Source organism: Ochotona curzoniae, unplaced genomic scaffold (assembly GCF_017591425.1).
Source record: "Ochotona curzoniae isolate NIBS_2020 unplaced genomic scaffold, NIBS_Ocur_1.0 contig_3432, whole genome shotgun sequence".
Classification (NCBI taxonomy): domain Eukaryota; kingdom Metazoa; phylum Chordata; class Mammalia; order Lagomorpha; family Ochotonidae; genus Ochotona; species Ochotona curzoniae.
Window position 1 is genome coordinate 1,603,967 of NW_024465859.1, and position 20,775 is coordinate 1,624,741.

Consider the following 20,775-nt stretch of genomic DNA (forward strand, 5'->3'; position numbering starts at 1 on the left):
CCCCTTTATTGTTGTTACAAGATATAGCAGGGGAAATGAGAAGGCAAGATTACATATTAAGTGCCTTTGAAAAATTAGCTTTTTTCCTTAATATCACTTTGCCTTTGTGTCTGTCAGATACACTCTTATTATTACAGAGATTAGGGATTTTCAGTGTTGTCAGAAAAGGCTAAATGTATTAAAAACAAAAGAAAAGTTTACAAAGAAAACAAAACCTTCCCAGAGAATAGCTTTCATCATATTAAAGCTGATATTTTCCTTGGAATTGAGTTTTGTCACTGAGCTTTAGCTCAGCTTTGTTGGGTCATGAATGGAAATTGCCAAAATTACCCTTCAGCAAACTCTTGGATTTTCAGGGAACTTTGGTGGATATCCAATTGCCTTTTGGATTATTTAGTCTTTAAGAAGTTTCCTTTTTGAGTTGATAGGCACACAAAAGTTGTTTTCACAGTAAGACAGCACACTTCCTTTCACTAATAGCCAATTTTTGGATGCTTGTAGATGGGTATATACCTAATTCAGCTGGTCCTTGTTCAATCCCAAATCATGTATCAACCATTGAATTATAGGAAATACCGGATCCCTAAAAATAAAGATAATAAATGCTAAGTTGTTACTTTCTTTTAAATTATCATTGACCTGTACAAGAAATCTTCAGAAAGTTCACGGAAGGTGTGAGCTATTCAAAAATATTATGTGCAAGTTTCATATATTCATAATGAACTGACATTTTACTTCAACTTAATGAACTTAAAGATTTATTTTTTATTGAAAAGTCAGATTGACAGAGAGAAGGAGAGTCAGAGAGAAAGATCTTGCACCTACTGGTTCACCCCTCACATGCCCACAGTGGCCAGAGCTGAACTCATCTCCCACATAGGTGCAGGGTCCCAAGGCTTTAGGCCATCCATTGCTGCTTTCTCACTACAACCAGGGAGCTGGATGGGAATTAGAGTAGCTGCGACATGAACTGGCATCCAAATGGAATCCCAATGATTGCAAGGCGAGTTCTTTAACCACTAGGCTACCTTGCCAGGCTTATGGTTATGTAACTTTTAAACAGTAAAACTCCAGTTAGTGTGTGAAGAACAGGGAGTGAATAGCAGGAGAAAAATGTGAGCACACAGGAGTCTCTGATTAGATTGCTTGTAAACATTGTAATGAGTCCTTGAGCACACATTTGTTACAATTGCTTCTGTGTGGGCTTATGCCTAAAGCACCCGTGTTTCTGAACACCACTGTGGCTCCTGAGGTATGGTTTGATGTCTCATTTGGTGTTCATTAGACCATGAGAGCCCATATGTCTTTGGTCGACAGTGATTTCACCTTGTGCTAAAAAAAATATAATAAGCAAGCAAAATCTGGTGAACTGCTCTGAGCACTTTTTTCTCTTCCTCTTCGAATATTTTTTCTTGTTGTTTTATTAGGACAAGTGCAATTGAATGACAATAACTCTTGTTTGCAGCTGAATTATGCAGAGACAAGACTTAGTCAATTGGAAAACTGTCACTGTGAGAAGACCTGCCAAGTGAGTGGACTGCTCTATCGAGACCAGGACTCCTGGGTGGACGGTGATCACTGCAGGAACTGCACATGCAGAGTAAGCTTCTTTGTAAACAAATAAGATAAAAGCCATCCTAAGCAGACAGGTTCTTTGATGACAGCACAAGCTGCTGCTGCCAGATAGAATGGTAACTCTCAGAAACATTACCTTTTTACTTATTACGCACTAGCAATCTGAGCATATGTGAACAAGTACTGGAAAAGTTCCATTTCTTACATAGGTATTTACATATTCAAACTTGTTTTCCCCCAACAGCACTTAATTTTGTTCCAATATTGTAATTAAGGGACTTACTATTTGGAATTGAGAGTTCAAGGTGTGTGTGTAGAGAGTCCTTTGATTTTTAAACAACCTAGTGCCTCACTTTGTTCACAACTTTTCTATGCTAGAATAAATTTGAAAGTGGAATTAATTAGTTGCTAGCTGTTTCCTTTATGTTTTGCAAGGTATCTGTTTCAGAAGTGTACAAAATGTCCCTTCCTCCTCCCCTGGCCCCCATCCCTGTAAATTTTAGAGCATCCATCATTTGTATGTGCTTTCGTTTTTTGTAGAGAATTATGTATGTGTCCTCTCAAAAAATTAGTATGTAAACCCCGTGCAGTTGAAATTACTTGATAAATATCTGAAGAATGCTATTGTTTGTCCAGGAAAAAGCAAAATAGATTGTTAGAGCTTCAACCATGATTGACAGGGTCTGCAAAAGGTGTTATTTGTGTTCTCTGTAGAAATAGGCTTTTTATTTTGTGCCTAATCTACTTAGCCCACACAGGCAGGTGGGATGAAGCCAGCGATGTATATCAGGAAAGTAATTGAGGTGGCACGGGTTCATTTCGGTGGGAGAAAATACTTGATTTGCGGTCCTCAAACAGCCTTGGAGTAACCCGGATTGCTTCCCCAGCGAGGTTTCTGGGGTGACATGTGAACTTTCTCCGCAACAGTAGCTTTCAGAGGACACTGTTGAGACATTTCCCCCCTTTTCCCTTCCTCAGAGTGGAGCTGTGGAATGCCGAAGGATGTCCTGTCCTCCTCTCAATTGCTCCCTGGACTCACTCCCTGTGCATATTCCTGGCCAGTGCTGTAAGGTCTGCCGACGTAAGTGTTCCCAAGGGTCAGAGTGGCTTTGAGATGTATTTTTTGCTGCTTTTTTCCCCCCAAGATTCAACTGATTGACAGTGAAGAAATACAGAACTCCAGGTTGATACAGAATTTATGTGGTGTAATCATTTGCATTGTGGCAGATTTGGACAACTTTTTGTTTTTAATCCTCACATTAACTCCAATTGCTATTCTTCCCCCAGTATGTGTAGTAGGAACTTCTGTTCACAGGGATGAAGTCTCATGTCCAGAGTCAGACAAAGATGGATTTGATGTATAAATTCATAACTTTAAACCTCATTGTGTTGAGGTTCCTACATTCTGAAGACTGTTAGTTAAGAGCCAAAGTATGGGTTTTATCCCTCTGAGATTTTGTTTATATTCTCTTTCAGGACCTTTGGTAGGAATATAAGATGACAATGGGAAATGAATTTACCAGGGTCTTGGTGGTAGTGAGGACAGCGGTGAGATTTAAATCCAGTTCTTTTGTTGCAAAACCTATAGTCTTCATCAAACCACGTGATCTTCTACAGAAAAGGAGAAGTCTGGTTATGATTGTGGCACCCCAGAGGTCCTTTTCAAGATCAGTTTATTTACCGAAAGAAACATACCCATGTCAGTGGATTTTTAAAACTTCATAGTGTACATATTTCTTAAGAAAAACTTTTCTCTTCATGTGCCTGTGGATGTGGGTATAGTTGGTCTGGCGGCCCAGCCCAGGTCTTTGTTGAATTCTTTTGAAGGGAACCTTGGAGTATTCCTTTTGTTAATGGTTGGGACAACACACCCATTCGGAGGGTGAACTTGGAGAAGAACCTTCTTGTTTCTGTTTTCAGAGTACTTTGAGATGTGATGCCTGGCCATGCCGACAGTTCCAGTGCCTGGTTGCTGAATCTTTGTTGGATCCCAAGAAGGAAAGATAGCTTGCATGGATGATTGTTTTCTGATCTTGATATTCTGTGTAAGAGTCAGCACAGAGGGACATAAACATACTATAATGGGTTTATGTAAAAATCTGAGATTTGTACTGTAATTGTTTGGAATTCCCTGCACTGATCTGTGGATGCTACCTCTTGAAAGTTGTTGCTTAAATGTAGGAGTAATTGATCCCTTAAGTGATATGTGTTTTGACATCTTAATGAAGTCTTTTACTTACTACAGCATTTCAAAACACAGAGAAAAATAGACGGTTAATTCATCTATAATATCACCATGTGGAAAGACTCATGATTGAAATTTTAGTGGATTTTATTTGGCTTATAATTTTTTTAATTTTTTATGTACACATGAAATCATACTGCGCAGCGACAATTCTGTATCCTACTTTGGTGACTTTTCTTGCTGAAGTGTGTCACTGTGCTTTTTGAAAGTCTGTAAAAGCTTCATTTTATGAGTTTCATGGTTTTCAATTGTTTGACTTTTTTGCCTAACTTTGTTTTAACAATGCTGTTCTAGTTTTTGAATAGATATCAAGGTTATTTCCTGATTTTAACTATTGAAAATTAGTTTTAAATAACTTGTTTTTGTATAGTATATATATGTATGTATATATATATACACACACAAACACACACATTTGTGTATCATTATACATATGTATCTTGTAGTTCCTTATGATAGCATTCAGAGTCCATCTAATGAATTGAAAATTAACATTTTATTTTTTTTTAAGATTTATTTATTTTTACTGAAAGTCAGATTTACAGAGAGGAGGAGATACAGAAAGATCTTCCATCCATTGGTTCACTCTTCAGGTGGCCACAAAGGCTGGAGCTGAGCTGACCTGAAGCAAGGAGCTTCTTCTGGATCTCCCACATGGGTGCAGGGTCCAAAGGCTTTGGGCTGTCCTATGCTCCACTGCCTTTCCAGGTCACAAACAGGAAGCTGGAAGGGAATGGGAGTAGACAGGATATGAACCAGTGCCCATATAGGATCCTGGCACATGCAAGACGAGGCTTTTAGCTTCTAGGCTACTGTACTGGGCCTGAAAATTAACATTTTCATCCCCTTGATGAAAACTGTAGAATTGCCTTTTTACTAGATGTCATTTGAGCATTTTAGGTTTTTTTTTTTAAAGATTTATTATTATTATTATTATTATTATTTTTTGAAAGGCGGATATACAGAGAGGAGAGACAGAGAGGAAGATCTTCCGTCTGATGATTCACTTTTAAAAAGATATTTCAGGAACTTCCCAAGTTTTACCAAGACATCAATATATTCTAGCTAAAACATTAGTGTGCTCTTTCCCCTTAGTAGGATTCATAGCAGTTAAGTAAAGTAGCACTAATTTTCTCAGCAGCTACAACTGGTAGCTTGGTATGTTCAGAGTTTAATAAAGTAGTAATACAAATAAATTAAGATCACTATCCAAGAGAAACTTAATAAGAAGTGATATAAGGTGCTTATGGTAATTAAAAAGTTGATAACCTCTGACCTAAAGGATTTTATTTCTTACCGGTTTTAGTAAAAATATGCACTTGACAGTTTCTGAGTACTGGCACCCAGAGTAGTGAAAGATCACCCTGTGTCAGAGGGGCAGATTTTGGAGTCCAAGAAGTTGTTTGTATTGTGTGGAATTCTGAGTGCGGTAATGACTGATTCCTGCCTGGTCTGATTATAGAGAACTTAGCTGGGAAGGTGCTGGAAAACCCTTGAGGACTAGGTGGCTCGATCTGCACTTTGGTGGAAGAGCCAAGGAAAGTATTTTTAGTCTTTTAGAAGGAAACTGTGGTAATGATGTAAGGGACACTGAGGACTGATAGACACAAGCATTCTAGTACGAATTTACAGACATTTAAAAATATTTTTACAACAAAGAAAATGATGGAGAATATTTACTTTGGTTGTCCATTTAGTTTGTGCACCGTAAATACAATTTTTTATCAATTAAATGTAATAAAACATTTTTTACTTTTTTGAAAAGTCAGATATACAGAGAGGAGGAGATACAGAAATATCCTCCATCTGATGTTTCACTCCGCAAACTTCCACAATGGCCAGAGCTGAGCCAATCCAAAGCCAAAACCCAGAAGCCTATTCCGGGTCTCCCATGTGGTCGCCTGGTCCCAACCCTTTGGGTCATCCTCCACTGGTTTCCCAGGGCACAAGCAGAGAGCTGGATGGGAAGCAGGAAGCTGAGATTAGAACTGTTGCCCATATGGGATCCTGGCATGTGCAAGGCAAGGACTTTAACTGTTAGGGACTGTGCCAGGCCCAATAAAACATTTTTTAACAAGAAAAAGGTAAAAATGTATACTGCCTATGATGCATACACTTAGGTTTTCTCTATTTACTCTTGTCTGACAATCTGCATTTTGTTGTTTTGATTGGGCAGTTTAGTCTATTAACATGGACTGTTAATCTGTATGTAGGTGAAATTACTATTCTGTGAATGTTATTTTCCTTTGGTTAAGTTCCTTATTTTCGTTTCAAAAAATTTTGGAAGTGCTTCCTTGAGTAAATTTCCTTCTTAAACAGTTTGAATTAGTTACTCTTATGTGAAAAAGAGACAGAGAGAAAGAGATCTCCTATTGGTTGAATCACTTTCCAAATGTCCACAACAGGAGAGTCTGCCCAGGTTGAAGTTGGGAACTAGTAGCCCAACCTGAGTCTTCAGTGTGGGTGACAGCAACCCAAGTGATCGAGCCGGGGTAGATGGCAGCAGCAAGCCAGACCTGAGAATCAAACTTGGGTACTCTGATAGGGCGTCTGTCCACTTGGCCAGAGACCTGGTTTTCTCGGCTCCTCGCACATCCCACATACTGCTTTAATCATTTTAGTAGATGAGCTCCTGTAATCCTATAATAGGCTCATGAGGGAAGTGTTACAAGATGAAGTCAATGAAGCATATTCAGAGTAAATAATTGTTCAAAAACCTGAATACCACAAAGTATCAGGCATGCAAGATAAAACCAAGCTATCTATCCTGCCTTTATAAATGATTGTGGAGTGAGTTAATGAGTTATCAAGTTCACAATGAACAGGATAAAGAAAGCTGTATCCTGAAGAGAATGTAGCTCGTGGCATCATCTGAGCTCTCTGGTTTTGGGCTTCCTGTTAGGTGAGTGACACAGGTAAATATACAGTTAGCAGCTAGATAAATATCCGATAAGATGGCTGGACAGTGGCTTCCAGGGGATATGTAGATTCAGTGCACTTTTAGATCCTCACCAAAATCCCCAAAGAAGTGTTTCTCTTTCAAATTGGACATCTTTCCTCTGTCTCTGGTGTGTCCTTTCTACTCTCAGGACACCTGCTGTTTACTGAACATTTTGTAGGACAGCAGTAACAAAAGAGAAATAGCAAAGGTGACCCCAACAATAGCAGAACACTTTTCCCAATGAACTCTCCTCCCCTAACCTCTGTCCCATGCCAAGGAGGAGGTGCTTTACCTTGAAATCAAAAAGCTTGTCTGGTGTTGTGCAGTCCATACACCTGAGTGACTCCGAAGGTGGTGTTCACAAGGTCAAGCTCACTAATAATATTCATCTGAAGGTCAGGGTCCATCCCAAAGTTCACCACTGCAAAGGAACATGGAGTTGTTAAGGCTTACAAGGCAGACTGGCAGCAGCAATAACAGAACAGAAATTAGAGAGGCACTGATTAACAAGAAATACAGGGAGCCAAGAATGAGTGCTAGGGTAATTCTCTCCCTAGAAAGAAAAGAGAAGCAACTGTGCTCCATCACTCCTGGGTGGGGTAATCTCTTATCCAACTGCAATTTCCTGTTACAGACTGATAGTCCTTTCTCCAAAACACTTTTGGCTGACCTGTTTCAGAATGTGTACATATAACATGTTAGACAACTCTCCAGCCATGTTTGAAACAACACTCTATAAGCAATACAATATTTCTCCATTTTTTTTTTTCATTTGTATTTTGTTTGTTAGGAGACAGAGACTATATAGAGAGTGGTCTTCCATCTGCTGTCTCTTTCCCAGAATCCTGCTCCAGCTAGGGCCAGGACCTGACAGTGTCAGAAGACTTAATTCATGTTTCCCAATGGGTATCAGGGATCCAAGTACTGTGGCATCACCAGCTGTCTTCCAGGTGCACATTAGTGGAGACTGCAACCTGCAGCACAGCCAGGTTTGAATCCTGGTGCTCCAATATGGAATCCTTGCATACCAATTAGTAGCTTAACTGCTATGCCAAACACCCTCCCTAGATGTCTTATATGTGAACCTATGTTATTTCCCTGATATTTTCTCTGGGTTTAAGTTTGGGGAAGGGGCATTATTTTAGGAACAGCAAAGCAAGCTATTAATCTGATTCAGAGAAAGGGCAACAATATCTAGGAGCAAATTGAACTGCTTATGCATTTATTATAAATAACCTCAAAAAAGTGGTGTCTGTTTGCACAAAGAAAAGAACTTTGAGTAACTGTGTCTTAGTGTGTTGCCTGAAAAAAATGAGTCTTTCCTGGGCTAATGGAACGGTCAGTTGGGTTGTGTACAAGGAAAGGGCATTTTCAAAGTGGAGATTTCTTTTCCCTTCCCTTCCCTTCCCTTCCCTTCCCTTCCCTTCCCTTCCCTTCCCTTCCCTTCCCTTCCCTTCCCTTCCCTTCCCTTCCCTTCCCTTCCCTTCCCTTCCCTTCCCTTCCCTTCCCTTCCCTTTCCTTCCTTCCCTTCCCTTCCCTTCCCTTCCCTTCCCTTCCCTTCCCTTCCCTTCCCTTCCCTTTTTTCTTTTTTCTTTTTTCTTTTTTCTTTTTCCTTTCCTTTCCCTTTCCCTTTCCCTTTCCCTTTCCCTTTCTCTTTCTCTTTCTCTTTCTCTTTCCCTTTCTCTTTCTCTTTCTCTTTCTCTTTCTCTTTCTCTTTCTCTTTCTCTTTCTCTTTCTCTTTCTCTTTCTCTTTCTCTTTCTCTTTCTCTTTCTCTCTTCTTTCTCTTTTGTAAGGCAGAGTTACAGAAAGAGAAGGAGAGACAGAGAAAACCAGAAATCTTCCATTGATAGTCTCCATCTTCAGATGGGTGCAACAGCTGAAACTAGGCCAGATGGTAATGAGAAGTTAGAGTTCCAAGTATGTGAGCTGTCTTCTGCTTTCCTAGGTGCATGAGCATGGAACTGGATCAGGAGTAGAACAACTGGGACTTTAACCAGTGCCCATATGGGATGCCAGTGTTACAGATAGTGGCTTAACTTGCCAGGCCACAACTCTGTTCCAAACCAGGATATTCTATCTGATTGGGAGGCATCAGGAAAAACTCAGGGAAATCTTACAGATTCTTAGGCTCTAGGCATGGTGATTCTACAATAGTGCAGGAATTCTACTTCACAAACATTTGTTGGATATATGCTGTTTGCAAGGCATTTTGAATATATCTATTCCAAATCAGAATTCTCTGTTGAGATGCTTAAATTGGAGGTTTCCAGGGCTCTACCTAGAGCTACCCAGTCATGACGTTCAGGTAATGATATGTTGAAATCTGTAGTCTTTGTGTAGGCACAGGTGGAAGGGAGGGAGGAGAATCAGGAGGAAATTGCAGCTGTGGAAAACTGCATTTGCTAATGAATTGAGGTGGTAAAGGCAAGAGGAGATGCTGTTGATGGTGACAGAGAGTCTTTGACAGAGGTGTGCAGGAAAAATAAAAATGCACAAGTGTTTGAGTCTGGGGAATGAAGACTCTATTTAATTGAAGTGTTCAGTAGTTCTTACTGAAATCCTTCTCCAAGACAAATTTAATTCTGGCTACAATAGTGGGCACATGTTCTTCAGTTACTGTATGCAAAACTCTATTCTGTCGTTTATGTGAATCAGGTCTTTTAATTCTTCCAAAAACTCAAAGTAGTAGATTCCACTCTTCACCCATTTTATAGATGAGGAAGTGAAACACAGAGAGGAAGTAACTTCTTTAAGCCCTGTCAGCTTTGGTGCAGCAGAAATAACCTAGGCATTCTAGCTCCAGAACTAATGCTACTCACCTGTGTTTTCTATCTGTTGCTGTAGAACACGATGGACAGTATTGTGTAACATGAACATTCTATAAGATACAGAGGTCTCACAGGGAATAATTAGCTTTATCAGGAACTGACATTTTGGCACAGAGAGTTAAGTTGCCTCTGAAGTCAACATCCCATATCTGATTATTCATTTGAGTCCTTGCTGCTCTGCTTCTGATCCAGCTCCCTGCTAATGTGCCTACACAAGCAGTAGAAGATGACCCAAAGTGTTTGGGCCCTACCATCCATGTTGGTGATTCAGTGGGGTTCCTGGCTCCTGGATTTCTGTCTCTGCCTCTATGTATTACTCTGCCTTTCAAATAAATAATTTTTTAAGTAAGAGGTAGCAAAGAAACTCCAGTGTGTTTTGGAGGGTGGGAAAGAAAATTTCACAAGTATCAATGTAGAAGAGTACTGAAAATGCATAGGCATTTTCTAAGTATGCAAGATAAGAAGAGCATTTCTTGCAGAGGGAATCCAACCTGAAAAATCACAGATATAAACACAAAATTGCTTTTGGTAGCCAAAAGCAGTGGTTTAAAGCAGGATGTCGTGTAATCAAGGCAGTGATTTTGGGAAGGCTATTTACTGTATCAAGAGTAATGAATTATTCTTGCAGCTTATTCTGGCTGCTGGTGGTAAGCCTGGCAGGTATGCTCAGTTTGGGGAGCTACAAAAGGAGGGAGTATGTGTGAGTGACAGCCAGAGGACCTGGCACGTGGTAGATAGTAAACAAGCATTGTTTTGCATGAGACAAATGAATTTGGGACAGAGTGCCTTCAAGGGAGAGGCTGCCAAATTTTGAACTAGAGCCTGTGGGAGACTCAGTATGTGATTAACAGATATGAAGCAGGAAGTTGTTTGGGGGACCAATACATTCCACTTGGCATGTTTGAGTTGGCAATGCCTGAGGGACAATTGGCTTGATGTCGGTGTCTTGTTCAGAATGATGGTAACTGAAGCCAGGGCTGTGAATTAGCTCACAGAGGGAGGAAGAATCCTTGTGTCTTCAGCCCCTCTGATCTGACACTATCCTTTAAAGTGTAAAAAGACTGCTGATTCTGAAATTCTAAGTTGCTCAGTGCCCAGGGATGGCTGGAGTGTGTGTGCAGGATACAAATGCCTAAGTAAAGATGAGCAGCTCCACATCCGTAGCTGACAGGGATGTCAAACTGTACCTGTCAGTTGTTTATTCATTGTGCACCCAAATGGCAGACATGTCCAATCTTGGCACCAGAGGAATCAAGGTCAAATTTGAAAGGCCAGACATCTTTGGCTGCAAAAAGGCTTAACTGAATAACTCATTCCCTGAATCTATAGTACTTTTTTTTTTCTGACATTAGAGAAGTACGAGTCCGTGCTGGGTTTTGATTTCATGGTTGAACACTGTAAAATGTTCTAGTTTGCAAGTTGTTGGTGTGTTTTGAAGAGTTTCGGGAATCCGTTTACATTCGCACTTACACTGAAAACTGTTGAAATGGAGACCTGAATGTCTGAGCCAAAGGCACCAGAGCCTAACTTACCTTTTGCTTGAATTTCTCCAAACATCAAAACTAAGCCTTTGGGCTGAAGATCAAGAGCCTGGATAATAAGGACTGATGTGAGGCATATGGAGGGTAGTAGCAGAGGAGTGCTGTCTGAGAAGTACAACTCTACATGAGAAAGTAGGTGAAGTTCTTGAGCCCTCTGGCAGAGGCCTGAATGTTGTTCTAAGATAATTTCATAGATACTTCACATAGTGATCACAAGCGTGGTGCTGACTGCAAATGGCTGAGACATTTAGCAATGTGTTGACATAATTCACCAGCCCACAAAACTCTACTACGGGAGGGCATGATGTACACTGGGCATATAGGGTTTTTTTAATATTTTAAAAAATGATTTATTTTTATCTGATAGCCAGATTTTTACAGAGAGAGGAGAGACAGAGATTTTCCATCTGCAATTCTCAAATGGCTGCAACAATTAGAACTGAGCCTATTAGAAGCAAGGAGTCTGGAGTGTCTTTCCAGGTCTCCCGCATTGGTGCAGGGGCCCAAGGGCTTGGGCAATCCTCCACTTTCCCAGGTTATAAGAGAACTGAATTGGAAGTGGAGCCACTGGGACTCCAACCAGCATCCATATGTGGTGCCAGCACTGCAGCTAGAGCATTAGCCTGTACCACTACCTTACTGGCCCCAGGACATAATTTTTATACTGGATTGGTAGATTTGAGGGATGGGCACATCTCTGTGTATGGTGTGAATGTAGATAATGAGTTATTCTTATCTCCAAATAGGAGATCTGGGTGAGTCTGTCAGGCAGGTGAAAAAGGGATCAGACAAATGTCTTCAAAAAGAGTAGCAAGTGCATTAACACCACTATGGACGTGGAAAGGGGCAAGCAAAAAAGAAAAGTCTGTTTCTTTGCTTCTGAGCCTGGCCTGACACACAGGTGGAAGATTTGACAGCAGTACCTTTAACAGAACTGTCACTCTAGAGCAAGCCACCTTGCAAAGTTGGCACTAGCTGCATTTGGAAGTGTGGGGACTTGTTAGAGAGGATTTCTATGTCTTTACAAGTTTGGTTTTCCCATTCAAGTCTGTTGGTGAATCCAGATTGTCATTAGAGCCGCTGAGTCAGCTGCAAGTGATTAATACAGAAATTGAGGCATCAAAGAAGATCGGGCGTAGATTTTTGTTTAACAAGATAGGTAATGTCTTGTATAAAAATTGTATTACTTTTCCACTTTTTCTTTGTTGCTGCTGTTTTTGCCATGAAATTTTGGTTGTCTATTGATATTGCTGAAAGCTGTGTTCATTAGCATAAGTGACTCAGGGATCAGGAAATTTGAGTGGTTTTGCCTGTCTAATAGAGGGGCATTAATTCTATAATTATTTACCGTTTTCAACAGTATGTTGAAGACACAAGGCATGAGTTTGGAAATAAAATTATGAATAGACATAGTTCCTACATTCATGAAGGTTTCAGTGAGTAGGAAACATACATAATTAAATGTGCAGCCAAGATACAATGATTTGTATTCTTTAGGCCAAACCCATATCATAATAGACATGAAATACAAAGAAAGAGCAACAAATCAGGATTTGAGGTCAAGAAAAACTGTATGAGTTACGTTAGGTCTAAAGTAAAACTGATAAGTATGCAAGTTGTTGCCTGTAGGAAGATGATGATGCCGTTTGCACCCATAGAAGAGAACAAAGCCTGTAAATGAAAGCATGGACAGGTTAGAACATATGCAGAGGTCAGTGCATGGGAGGGTGAGTGAAAGCACAAGTTCTGTGAGCTATAAAGTTTGATCAAAAGAAGACACATGAATGTCCTAGTGTTAAATACCCACATTGGTTTCAACCAGGCTCATACTTGTACTTAAATATTCATGGCTGAGCTGTCTCTATTCTCAAATATAAGAAGACTCTAAATGAAACACTTAAATATACCTTGACAGAATGATACTAGGTTTTCTACCTCTGCCAATACCTACCATGCCATGATATTCTTGGATAGCAGGAAATTAAGTTTACAACTGTTGCTAGGCAATATACCACTGTGATAATATGAGGAAAAATGGTGGGAGCAGAAAGCAAGGAGTGAAGAAAGTGAGGGGAGAGAGAAACCCATGTATCTACAACAGTATCATGGAAACTAATTATAAAAAAATCTATATTCCTGGGCCCAGCACTGTGGCATAGTATGTTAAACTCCTGCTCATGATGCTGACATCTCATAAAAGTCCTGGTTTGAGCTCTAGCTCCTCCACTTGCAATCCAGATTTCAGCTGATAATCTGGGGATGGCAATGTTGACTGTCCCAAGTGCTTGTGACTCTGCACCCATGTGGGAGACCAAAAGAAGCCCCTGGCTTAGTTTGGTCCTTTGCTAGCTGATGTTGCCATCTGGGGAGCAAGACAGCAGATGGAAGATCAGTTTCTCTTTTTCTCTTGTTCCTTTTCTCTCTGTAACTCTAGTTTTCAAATTAAATAAATCTGCCAAAAATGTACCTAAATTTTGCGTAGAGAAATACTAGACAGAGTCGAAATTGTGGGAAAGTTAGCAGGTTGTGGTAGAGCTAAAGAAGGTTAATGATAGCTCAAGTGAAGATAGTGTTTGGGGGCTGAGGTTGGATCATGGAGAAAAGTAGCTTGACCTAAAAACTTCAGGAAGGAGCATTGCTTAGATGTATGTGCTGACTGAAGACAAGTTTGATTAAGAATTAGCAATTAGAAGGATCCAGATGCTTGGATGTCAATGCTAGAGTGTAGTTGATTTGGATGAGGTACAGGGTTGCTGATGATCAAGTCTTGAGAGGAAACAGAGGAAACAATCTCTGAAGTGGAGAAGTGTTGGGCAAAAAGAAAATTTTAACTGCAGGGATCTTTAGAATTGGAATGTCCTTTCAAAGTTGACCCTAGCTGGGGCCAAGTGGTCACTTCTTTGTACATTCTGAAGCAGCATTGCAAGTAACTTTGGGCAAAGAGATCAGGGCATATCCAAAATGAGTGTCCAGCTAAGAGCTGCTGGCTGTCCACTGCTCCGTTCCAGGAGCTCTAGGCATTGATCTTTGGTCATATAGGAGACTCTGGGCAGCATAATGCAGCATAGTATTGTAGGAGTGCATTAAGTAAAGCAGTGTCTCTGAGCTTTGCTCTTGCTATGGCCAAAAAGAAAGGATTGGGCCACCTAATTACTAAGGCATCTCTATTCTGTAAGTATCAGAAAATTGTAGAACTATGCAACCGCAAAATTTTATCAATCCATTTTTAGCAGATATCGATATGAAGGTCCCGAGATGAGGTATATATGAGACAGCAATCATAAGCTAATGTGAAAAATCTCTTAGAGTGACTGTCTTTACTTTTCCTTCTCCTGTGAGCTTAGATTAGACATATCTCAGGAGACACAGGCATAGTTAGGCCATTGTGTTCTATTCTTGGTGGAGTAGCTGGAGAATTTGATAAAGTCACATTCAGGTCATAGCTAGGTGGCTGACTTATAAGTGAATGAACAAATTAAGTCATGAATTGATTCTCAGACTAGTCTAAGTTGAGAAGTTGGAGTTCTATTTATGTCTTGAATTTTTAAACAAGGCCTGCTTCCCCTGTCTTCCATCCCTATTATTCTTTTGAAGTCACCTTTCCAAAGGCAGTTTTATAAGCATTGATGTAGAGATTTAAAGGGTTTGCTTATAGTTTTCAGGCATTTGGGCAGTATTTTAGGATTATGTAGGTTAAGGACACCCACCTCCTATGATCACAAGGAAAATGAAACAATATCTTTCTCCATTGCCTTGAAGTTTTGATGAGTGATGCATATGGGTTCCATTTCACCCATTCATTCATTTTATAATTGGAGTGTCTGAATGAAAAAATACTACTGAAGTATTCCATGCGGTGACAGCTTGTTCTTCCTTGTTTTAACTTGTTGCCACATCAACTCATTGTCTAGTTTCTTTGGTAGCTACAGCGCTAAAGTAATTGTATGTTGTTGGTGAGACAAAATAAATAAATAAATAAATAAAACAAGGTCAAAAGAAGGATTGACTGGAGGACTCCAGGGTTATGCAGCCTGTCCCCAAGTACTTTTTTTAGACAAGATGTATTTTCCTGGAATGAGAAAATTTGTTTCTGTGGAATCTGTCAATGTTGAATGGTACTTCTGGGGTAATTTTGTGGTGCAGCATGATGGTCTGACACTTTTTTGTTGTTGTTTTGTTTTATTGCAGCCAAATGCATCTATGGAGGAAAAGTTCTTGCAGAAGGCCAGCGGATTTTAACCAGGAGCTGTCGGGAATGCAGAGTGAGTTTCAATTTTGTGATCCCTATCCCTTTTGGAGAGAGAACACATTGATGTGTGGGCATAACACAGGTTTCTTGAGTGAGGCCTGTGGGCCTGGATCTGTCCCTGAGAGGTGGAATTTTCTGTATTGGACTGGACTGGAGAGTGGGGAGGAAAGTTGATGATCATTATGCAGTTGGCTTGTGGTCAGCTGTGGCATAGATAATCTTGGAAAAAGATACCAAGAAAGGATGGGAGGTGGGGATATTGGTAGGAAATCTAGCAGCTATCATGGTAAGTAGCTCTAGGAAAAGTTTCTAATTGGAGTAAATGAAATCAGCTTAGGTTGTGACAGTGTAACTACACTCAAGTGACTGAAATAATGCTAGAAAATGTTTCTTGTCTTCTGCGTGCCCCCTTTAAAGCATTAGTTGAAATTAGATATATAGTGCCATAGGTTTCATTCACTAATAATTTTAAAAACATGCATTGAGCAAATGCTGTACATGTGTATGATATTTGATTCTGGCTTTATAACTGAATACAGCAAAATGTCTGTCTTTATAAAAGTGACAGTTTGGGGTTGATGTTTAGTGTCAGGTTAAGCTGCTATCTGCAAGACAGGTTTCCCATATGGGTGCTGAGTCTTGGCAGTTCTCTTTCTTATCCAGCTCCCTGCTAATTTGCCTGGCAAGGAGCAGGAAGATGGCCTGAGTCCATGGGCCTGTGTCACCTATGGTGGGAGACCTGGATGGAAACCTTATCACATGGGTCTGGCTCGCCTGGGCCAAATATGGCCATATGGGGAATGAACCAGCAGATGGAAGATCTGTCTGTCTGTCTGCAACTCTGCCTTTCAAATAAATCACTTTTAAAAAAGTTTGGTGAGGGAGAAAATATTTTGTATAAAATAAATAAATACATGAATATATAACATAATGCCAATTTTTTTTTAAATGGGAGAAAGATGATTGTTTAGAGAGCTTTGGCATGGTTAAAGAAGCCTCTCTGAGGCTGTAATTTTATTTTAAAAAATTTATTTACAAGAGAAAGAAGAAGAAAGAGAGTGAGTGTGAGAGAGAGACAAAAAGACAGAAAGAGAGGTAGACACACACATTCCCATCTGCTGGTTTCCTCCCCAAATGTCCACTATGATCAAGGATGAGCTGGGGTCAAAGCTAGGAGCTGGGAATTCAGCCTAGGCCTTTTATATGGGAGACTGGAACCCAATTGTTTGAGCTGCTGCTGCCTCGCAGCATTTACAGGGAGCTGGTGGCAGAGATGTGTAAAAAATCCAGGTATTCTGATATGGGACATATACATTTTATCTGCTATCTTAACTGCTAGGGTAGACACCTGCCTCCTGAGAATATAATTTTAAGGCAAAGTCTTAGGTAAGGTAGGCTTTCAGTCATGCAGTTATTTGCCTGAAAAGACTTCCAAGCAAAGAGAAAACAAGTGCCAGGGGCTTGATTGTCATGTTCAGAGATGAGCAAAAGGGCCAGGATAGCAAGAATGGATTCATCAAAGGGAAGGGCAATAATAAATGAAACTAGAGGGATAGCCAGGGCTGGTCATGATGGCTCAGTGGCTAAATCCTCACTGTGTAAAGTGGTGGAATCCTGTGTGCCTGCCAGTGTGTTTTACTGGCTGCTCCAGTTCCCTGATTTTGGCCTGGGAAAACAATAGAGGATAGCCCAGGGCCTGAGGACCCAGCGCTCACATGAAAAACTCTGAGACCCTGGCTCCTGGCTTCACATGTGCTCAGCTCTGGCTGTTGTGGCCATATGGGGAGTGATCCAGCAGATGAACGGTCTTTTTATCTTTCTTTTTCTGCATAAATCTGATCTGTTTTCCAAGTAAAAATAAATATATATATATTTTTTATCTTCTAAAGGGATAGCCAGGGGACAAATCATTTGAAACTTATGGAGCAGCTTTTAAATGTCCTTTGATTTCATTTATTTACAAATTCGCTTCCACCATAATTTAATTTAGTGTGTTTATTTATCTTTCTTCTTTTTTTTTCACTGATCATTATTTTTGTAGCTGCTACATTCCAGGCATATGCTTCTAGGATAGAGAGAAATAGTGGTAACCAAATGTCTTTTTCCAGTATTTATGAAGCATTTGTATAATACACATATAAACCAGGCATAGGGCAAAGAGTTGGGATTAGAGATAAGACATTTTATTTTTTCTTGAAAGTGATAGCATGTAATGAGGAAAACAAAAGTATAATAATTAGTAGTTCAATATGTTAGCATGTAAGACACTGGTCGGTTCATTGTACTAAGGAATAGCATTGTTTTTTTTTAAAGATTTATTTTTATTATGTTTTATTGGAAAGGCAGATATACAGAGAGGAGAGACAGAGAGGAAGATCTTCCGTCTGATGATTCACTCCCCAAGTGAGCGCAACGGGCCGATACTATGCCAGTCCGAAGCCAGGAGCCTCTTCTGGGTCTCCCACACGGGTGCAGGGTCCCAAAGCTTTGGGCCCTCTTGGACTGCTTTCTCGGGCCACAGGCAGGGAGCTGGAAGGGAAGCGGGGCTGCCGGGATAGAACCGGCGCCCATATGGGATCCCGGGGTGTGCAAGGAGAGGACCTTAACCACTTGCGCCACTGCGCCGGGCCCAGGAATAGCATTGTTTATGAGCCTTTTAGTTAGTTAGGGCTTCTGAAAGGGAGGGGATGGCTGATGTTGGGCAGTCACTGTTTCCTTCACAGATGAAAGTGAATGCATTGACCAAGGTGACCCCAACACCCTAGTCAACACACACCCCGAGCCCAGGGGAGGGACTAGGGTTTCAAAACAGACAACACAGTGGGTCATTCTTGTGAAGAGAATGCCATTTATTCAAGGTCAATCAACATCTGTTATAGTCTGCTTGGCTCTTCCTAGTATTTTCCCAATGCTCAAGCTACACCTAAGCTCCCCTGAGGGCATGTTAAAAAGGGGAAGCAGGGAAGAGGGAACTTTCAGTCAAGTCAGGGGCTAAATGTATCAGGCCAGGATTGCCCATCCTGTTACACCTTGAGAAACAAGCTAAGCTGTGGAGTTAACTCTTGGGAGACTGGGGCCTACACCAAGGAAAGATGGAATGTCATTTATAAATATCCAACTGATTCCAGTATAAAGTTTTAGGGGATTTCAGAGAAGATGATGAGAAATGAATCTGGAAATATAGACAGATTTAAAATAACTGATTTGGACTTGATCTTAATGGAGGTGAGCGTTTATAGAAGGTGTGTATTTGGATATATTATGACCAGCTTTGCATTTTGAAATGTCACTGCAATTACAGTGGAAACATCAGGGACCAGAGGATCACGATGTTAATTTGAATAATTGAAGGTATGAAATAATGAAGTTAGAGGCAGTGACAATGGCAATGGAGAGATATCTTCTATTCTCTGGACTATTCCCTAAAAGGCTGCAAAACTTGAGGCTGGACCAGGCTGACTCTAGAAGCCAGGAATTTCTTCTAGGTCTCCCATGTGGGTGCAGCGGCCCAAACACTAGGGGCATCTTCTGCTGTTTTTCTCTGAATATCAACAGGGAGCTGAATCACACATGGAACAGCCAAGACTTGAACCAGTGCCGACATGGGATGCTAGTATTCCAGGCAGCAATTTAACCGACTATGCCACAATGTCAGCCCACAAATCAGTTTATCTTTTTGTTCATAAGCAACAAAAGTCTTCTCTGGCTTATAAAGGCAAAAATGATGATTTTGTAGTCAGAAGATCAGAGGACACAAAGAATCTCAAAAATTCCATAAGGCCAAGATTAGTCCTAGAAGTTAGGAAACGGGAGCTATGGTTTCAGAAAGGGGAATCCTGAAGGTCTATCTTTGTAATTATGATGAACTTCCAATGATACTTACTCTCCCTGAATCATTTATGTAAGGTTTAAAGTGTATGAAGAGAACACATCATTAATAAATCTGGGGTCATACAGTCCAGCTGCCTGATTCACTCTTTGTGTACAGAGCCTGTTACTTTAATTTCCATTCAGTTAGACTATATCCTGGGAGAAACTGTTTTCCCAGGAAGAAACTAACATCCATAGGAAAGATTTAGATCAGAAGAAACCAAATGTCATTTGTTCCTTCTCCCTTATGATGGCATTGAAGCTCTTTGGGTGGGTCTCAGGATGGAGCATCTCATGCCTGGATCCCAGACGACAGCCACCATGTGCACGTGGTGAGCTGTCCCCAGGCCTGCCTGGGCTCCAGGGGATGCTCCCTTCGGGGTGAGAACACCGAGGGGGGAGGTCTCCGTGACTGGGCAGGTCCGGGACTACCTGCCACCTTCATTGGGCGGTGAGTGGGATTGGGGAGGGGCGTAATCTTGGGCCTGGGAGTTTAAACTTCCAGCAGCCTCCCGGCTACTGGTGGGTCTCAGGACAGGGCGTCTCATGCTTGGATCCCAGACAACAGCCACCATGTGCACGTGGTAAGCTGTACCCGGGCGGCCAGTGCACCATTTGGTTCCAGGCTCCTGCTGGCCGCACGGCCAGGAAGCTCTAGGGTTTTCGTTCTTTGAATCGCTGTTTAGGTAGATCCAAATTGAACCCACTGTGCTTCTAGGACGTGAAGCATTCGTAAAGATTCCCATTGGCAGTAACTCTTCCTTTGTAAAACTTGTAATCACTGAACAATGCTGACCACCAAATACCAGTCCATGCTGAAACTATGGCTCGGGGCTTGTCCTGCAGAATTATGTCATGTTACCTGATATGATGATGGATCAGGAGAAGGGTCACATTAAGCAAGCCATTACATTAACTAGCACTCAAAAACTATCTGTGAGGAATATGTGGGCCACATCCTGTGAAAATTCTAGCCCCACTGGTTATCTCAAGAGTTGTGGTGGTGCTGGACTAAGCTAGGTGTGACCAAGGAGCCTGCTATCAGTTACAGGTAAAGGAACCCCCAATAGTTTGGACTGGTCAGGGCAGCAGCACCCGAATGTGCATCCTGAATAAGGTGTGGGGTGGGCTGGGCTGCAACGTTCACCAGCTCATACAAGGCCAAATGGAAGGCTAGACTTCGCTGGAACCTAGCCTACACCCAATGGCATGTATGAGAACTGGGTTTGGGAGTGGATTAACTGGAGGTACTTGGAAAACTCCCCTGGCAAGCCATAGCTCCCGCTGGTGAACATGTGGTCCAGACCTGGGGGTTGGACAAGCTGGGCAAAGTAGCTCTAACAGCTGGGTAATGTGTCAATTGGTAATGGAACAGGGTAGATCAGGCATGACTGAGCAAACCTTAACCCACAAGCAAAACTAGAGACCAGGACGGAGCACAGGTCATGCCAAGCTAGGCTCTTGTACCTACTGGTCTGCGTGAGCCAGGAACGCTAAGCCACAGTGTCTAAGGCAGAGGTCAGGA

At 41.2% G+C, this 20,775-nt stretch overlaps 1 protein-coding gene across 3 annotated transcripts in view; it reads left to right on the forward strand.

Moving 5' to 3' along the window:
- NELL1 (neural EGFL like 1) overlaps positions 1–20,775 on the forward strand; it is an 824,967-nt gene that overhangs the window by 191,217 nt on the left and 612,975 nt on the right. For all 3 annotated transcript variants that reach the window (XM_040980278.1, XM_040980279.1, XM_040980280.1), the window contains 3 exons: positions 1,466–1,600; positions 2,554–2,656; positions 15,320–15,393. In XM_040980278.1, the coding sequence (XP_040836212.1) occupies positions 1,466–1,600; positions 2,554–2,656; positions 15,320–15,393 (312 nt within the window). The remainder of the gene's footprint in view (positions 1–1,465; positions 1,601–2,553; positions 2,657–15,319; positions 15,394–20,775) is intronic.